General features: G+C 46.9%; 1 protein-coding gene across 4 annotated transcripts in view; it reads right to left on the reverse strand.

Moving 5' to 3' along the window:
• The window catches only part of LOC116352999 (sodium/potassium/calcium exchanger 1-like), a 38741-nt gene extending 35074 nt beyond the window's left edge, over positions 1–3667 (reverse strand). For all 4 annotated transcript variants that reach the window (XM_031812777.1, XM_031812779.1, XM_031812778.1 and 1 more), the window contains exons 1-2: positions 3538–3667; positions 1794–2837 (exon numbers count right to left, since the gene is read on the reverse strand). In XM_031812777.1, coding sequence (XP_031668637.1) covers positions 1794–2643 — 850 coding nt within the window. In that variant the 5' untranslated portion in view covers positions 2644–2837; positions 3538–3667. The remainder of the gene's footprint in view (positions 1–1793; positions 2838–3537) is intronic.
• Between the last annotated feature and the right edge of the window lie 2516 nt (positions 3668–6183).

Below are 6183 nucleotides of genomic sequence, written 5' to 3' on the forward strand. Positions count from 1 at the left end.
GGTACTACTATAGACCAGAGCCCTATTCCCTATATAGTGGTACTACTATAGACCAGAGCCCTATTCCCTATATAGTGGCACTACTGTAGACCAGAGCCCTATTCCCTATATAGTGGTACTACTATAGACCAGAGCCCTATTCCCTATATAGTGGTACTACTATAGACCAGGGCCCTATTCCCTATATAGTGGTACTACTATAGACCAGAGCCCTATTCCCTATATAGTGGTACTACTGTAGACCAGAGCCCTATTCCCTATATAGTGGTACTACTATAGACCAGAGCCCTATTCCCTATATAGTGGTACTACTATAGACCAGAGCCCTATTCCCTATATAGTGTACTACTATAGACCAGAGCCCTATTCCCTATATAGTGGTACTACTATAGACCAGGGCCCTATTCCCTATATAGTGGTACTACTATAGACCAGAGCCCTATTCCCTATATAGTGGTAATACTATAGACCAGAGCCCTATTCCCTATATAGTGGTACTACTATAGACCAGAGCCCTATTCCCTATATAGTGGTACTACTATAGACCAGAGCCCTATTCCCTATATAGTGGTACTACTATAGACCAGGGCCCTATTCCCTATATAGTGGCACTACTATAGACCAGGGCCCTATTCCCTATATAGTGGCACTACTATAGACCAGGGCCCTATTCCCTATATAGTGGTACTACTATAGACCAGAGCCCTATTCCCTATATAGTGGTACTACTATAGACCAGAGCCCTATTCCCTATATAGTGGTACTACTATAGACCAGGGCCCTATTCCCTATATAGTGGTACTACTATAGACCAGAGCCCTATTCCCTATATAGTGGTACTACTATAGACCAGAGCCCTATTCCCTATATAGTGGTACTACTATAGACCAGAGCCCTATTCCCTATATAGTGGTACTACTATAGACCAGAGCCCTATTCCCTATATAGTGGTACTACTATAGACCAGAGCCCTATTCCCTATATAGTGGTACTACTGTAGACCTGAGCCCTATTCCCTATATAGTGGTACTACTATAGACCAGAGCCCTATTCCCTATATAGTGGTACTACTATAGACCAGAGCCCTATTCCCTATATAGTGGTACTACTGTAGACCAGAGCCCTATTCCCTATATAGTGGTACTACTATAGACCAGAGCCCTATTCCCTATATAGTGGTACTACTATAGACCAGAGCCCTATTCCCTATATAGTGGTACTACTATAGACCAGAGCCCTATTCCCTATATAGTGGTACTACTATAGACCAGAGCCCTATTCCCTATATAGTGGTACTACTATAGACCAGAGCCCTATTCCCTATATAGTGGCACTACTTTTGGCCAGAGCGCAAAAGGGTTCTGCTGCTGTCACAATATGAGAACCCTTTTTAGTTCCATGTAGAACCCTCTGTGGAAAGGGGTTCCACGTGGAACCCACAAGTTTTCTCCTATGGGGACAGCCGCAGAACCCTTTTGGTTCTAGATAGCACCTTTTTCTCTGAGTGTATGTACCTATATAGTTCACTATAAGGAGAAAACTATAGGATGCAATTAACCAATTTCAATGGGATCGACTGTTGGCTCCAAGGTAAGGACCTTTTAAAGTATGTACTTTCCCCCAAAATTCCCAGGTTTTCCAGAAATCCGGGATGGGAGTATTCCAGATGTCCTGTTCATTCCCTCCTGATTCCGGGAGTCTACAAACCGGGATTTCTGGAAAAACCTACTATTCTCTACCTATTATCTGTCAAATGATATTATTATTATAATTATTATTATAATTATTATTACCTATGATGTAGAAGGAGACGTCTCTGAACAGGGGCCACCAGGTGAGGTGGAGCATCTCCCTGGAGAAGATGGCACACATCCCGATGACAAACAAGATGTTAAACACCGCTGACCCCACGATTGTCCCGATGCCCACGTTGCTATGGGAAATGAACACGCCAATCAGAGAGGTGAACAGTTCGGGGGCGGAGCCTCCTGCAGCCATGAAGGTTGCCCCGGCGACGTCGTCGGAGATGTCGAGCTTCACGGTGATGACGCCGAGCGCCGGGACAAAGAACTCGTCACAGACGATGGCGAGGGAGACGAACATGTAGACCATGCCCAGGATGTGGAGGGTCACCCAGCCCTGCCTCCTCTGGTCCACTGTGAACAGGTCCTCTGGGTACTCTCCCTTCCTGTGGGGGACGTCTCCAGGGATACCCGGGGAGGTGGTGGTGTTAGGAGGAGGGGAGGTGGGAGGAGGTTCAGTCGGAGGCTCAGGTTCAGGGTCCTCTACGTAGATACAGTGCTTAATGTCCGTCCTGTTGACAGTTATCACAATGACGTCATCCCCCTCCAGCACAGTAGGAGCCCTGGTGATGACGTCATCGTTATAGCTCTCTGTTAGGCTAGAGAGGTTAGAGGTCACCACCTCTCGTGTGTCTACCTCCAGAACACTACTACTATCACTACCGCCCCCTTCCTCTGGGAGTGCTGTCCCAGGGTGCTCCTCTGCAGCGGCCTGGCGGGCCACCCGTGGCTCCTGCAGCCGGGCCTTGAACGTCACGGTGTAGACGCAGCACAGTAATACACCAGAGAGGAAGAAGAGGATGCGACTCCGATTGAGTCTCCGTCTTTGTGGCAAATGCATTGTTCACCGCTGCCAGAGTGGTCTTGATTCCCACCGCGGATTATTAGGTCCGTGTCAGATGCATGGTTAGGCTTATGGGAACAGGTCCGGTAGCATTAGTTAGCCAAATAATGCAGGTCAGCGAGCGGTCAGCACACATCTTCAGCATAGTCTGTTTTAATGTCATAGTCCTGGCATGATGTCCCAGCTCCAAACTATAAATATATATATAAAGAAAGGGGGAAATAAATAAATCATTCACTCAGTTTAGACTACAATGCAAAACTCACGTCATACATTTGACATAATAATGTAATCAAATACTAATAAAAACACTACTGGGAGTATTAGAAGGGTTTATTATAAGGGCGCGCGTTCACGTGAAGGGAGTCGCAGGAGCGCGGAGGATGGGATACAGCCACCTGTTACTATGGCTACATAATTGCAGGTACTCTGCTCTCCGAAGGGCTGCACAGATTAAATGACACGTGTAATGAAATGCAGCAAACGTAGTTAATGTACAAATGACAATTTAAAAAACAACAACAGCGAATTAAGTAGAAAATATCATTATGTGGGGCCCTACTTTTCATTGACGTGCGCGGGTCATGAACGTGCTGATATGCGCTCCTCGAGTCGAGACAACATACGCGATATGATTCATTCCAAACGTTCAACCAACCGTTTCATTTTCACGCGTGTATCCAGGTGGGTCGGGTGAAAATGAAGAAAACGAACATAATGATACATTTAACTGAATTTCGTGGGGAAATTCCAGACAAGAAACAGTGTCCGATATGGAGTCATTGACAAGTATCCACAAGGTCAATGACGATTATTGTAGTTTAAATCCCTTCTCTGTAGAACATCTGTAAACCATACTTAAGCCTTTTTCAATTGTTAATAAAAACGTACCTTTAATCGCTGAGTTGTTGTGATAGAGATGTTCTAGACGCGAGGTCTCTCTCCAGCTGTGTGCGCTAAGGTAAAGGGATTGGTTGAGAGATGCTGACTCTAGTTTTTGGTGAGCGGCTACAAGGGCGCACCGCAGGATGACAGCTCACACCTCCTCTCCACGGCTCAGCATAATACCTGCAGTCTTTTAAGAGGATTAGGTTAGGTGTTCACACAATCTCTCACATTCTCACCAACACGTTTAAACTGCTTCAAATTCAAGGCATTCCTATTCATTTGTTCATAATCCGCCAAGTGCATGCAGTGTCTCCAACCACCAACGCTGAGCAAAAACCAACCATGTTTGCGCGCTGAAGTGGAAGGAGGGTTGTCAAGGCATAATTACAATTCTGAAGAGTGCTCCTTTATGCACACAGACAGTCAGGCAGAGTGCTCCTTTATGCACACAGACAGACAGGCAGAGTGTTCCTTTATGCACACAGACAGAAAGGCATGCAGACAGAAAGTCAGACAGGCAGAAAGACAGGCAGAAAGGCAGACAGATAGGCAGATATACAGGCAGACAGACAGGCAGATATACAGGCAGATATACAGGCAGATATATCAAATCAAATTTATTTATATAGCTCTTCGTACACCAGCTGATATCTCAAAGTGCTGTACAGAAACCCAGCCTAAAACCCCAAACAGCAAGCAATGCAGGTGTAGAAGCACGGTGGCTAGGAAAAACTCCCTAGAAAGGCCAAAACCTAGAAAGAAACCTAGAGAGGAACCAGGCTATGTGGGGTGGCCAGTCCTCTTCTGGCTGTGCCGGGTGGAGATTATAACAGAACATGGCCAAGATGTTCAAATGTTCATAAATGACCAGCAAGGTCGTATAATAATAAGGTTGAAATAAGGTTGAAGGTTGAAACTGGAGCAGCAGCACGGTCAGATGGACTGGGGACAGCAAGGAGTCATCATGTCAGGTAGTCCTGGGGCATGGTCCTAGGGCTCAGGTCCTCCGAGAGAGAGAAAGAAAGAGAGAATTAGAGAGAGCATATGTGGGGTGGCCAGTCCTCTTCTGGCTGTGCCGGGTGGAGATTATAACAGAACATGGCCAAGATGTTCAAATGTTCATAAATGACCAGCAAGGTCGTATAATAATACGGTTGAAATAAGGTTGAAGGTTGAAACTGGAGCAGCAGCACGGTCAGATGGACTGGGGACAGCAAGGAGTCATCGTGTCAGGTAGTCCTGGGGCATGGTCCTAGGGCTCAGGTCCTCCGAGAGAGAGAAAGAAAGAGAGAATTAGAGAGAGCATATGTGGGGTGGCCAGTCCTCTTCTGGCTGTGCCGGGTGGAGATTATAACAGAACATGGCCAAGATGTTCAAATGTTCATAAATGATCAGCATGTTCGAATAATAAGAAGGCAGAACAGTTGAAACTGGAGCAGCAGCACGGCCAGGTGGACTGGGGACAGCAAGGAGTCATCATGTCAGGTAGTCCTGGGGCATGGTCCTAGGGCTCAGGTCCTCCGAGAGAGAGAAAGAAAGAGAGAAGGAGAGAATTAGAGAACGCACACTTAGATTCACACAGGACACCGAATAGGACAGGAGAAGTACTCCAGATATAACAAACTGACCCCAGCCCCCCGACACATAAACTACTGCAGCATAAATACTGGAGGCTGAGACAGGAGGGGTCAGGAGACACTGTGGCCCCATCCGAGGACACCCCCGGACAGGGCCAAACAGGAAGGATATAACCCCACCCACTTTGCCAAAGCACAGCCCCCACACCACTAGAGGGATATCTTCAACCACCAACTTACCTTCCTGAGACAGGGCTGAGTATAGCCCACAAAGATCTCCCCCACGGCACAACCCAAGGGGGGGGCGCCAACCCAGACAGGATGACCACATCAGTGAATCAACCCACTCACGTGACGCACCCCTTCCAGGGACGGCATGAGAGAGCCCCAGTAAGCCAGTGACTCAGCCCCTGTAATAGGGTTAGAGGCAGAGAATCCCAGTGGAAAGAGGGGAACCGGCCAGGCAGAGACAGCAAGGGCAGTTCGTTGCTCCAGAGCCTTTCCGTTCACCTTCCCACTCCTGGGCCAGACTACACTCAATCATATGACCCACTGAAGAGATGAGTTTTCAGTAAAGACTTAAAGGTTGAGACCGAGTTTGCGTCTCTGACATGGGTAGGCAGACCGTTCCATAAAAATGGAGCTCTATAGGAGAAAGCCTTGCCTCCAGCTGTTTGCTTAGAAATTCTAGGGACAATTAGGAGGCCTGCATCTTGTGACCGTAGCGTACGTGTAGGTATGTACGGCAGGACCAAATCAGAGAGATAGGTAGGAGCAAGCCCATGTAATGCTTTGTAGGTTAGCAGTAAAACCTTGAAATCAGCCCTTGCTTTGACAGGAAGCCAGTGTAGAGAGGCTAGCACTGGAGTAATATGATCACATTCTTTGGTTCTAGTCAGGATTCTAGCAGCTGTATTTAGCACCAACCGAAGTTTATTTAGTGCTTTATCCGAGTAGCCGGAAAGTAGAGCATTGCAGTAATCTAATCTAGAAGTGACAAAAGCATGGATGAATTTTTCTGCATCATTTTGGGACAGAAAGTTTCAGATTTTTGCAATGTTACGTAGATGGA

Source organism: Oncorhynchus kisutch, unplaced genomic scaffold, assembly GCF_002021735.2.
Source record: "Oncorhynchus kisutch isolate 150728-3 unplaced genomic scaffold, Okis_V2 Okis03b-Okis08b_hom, whole genome shotgun sequence".
NCBI lineage: Eukaryota > Metazoa > Chordata > Actinopteri > Salmoniformes > Salmonidae > Oncorhynchus > Oncorhynchus kisutch.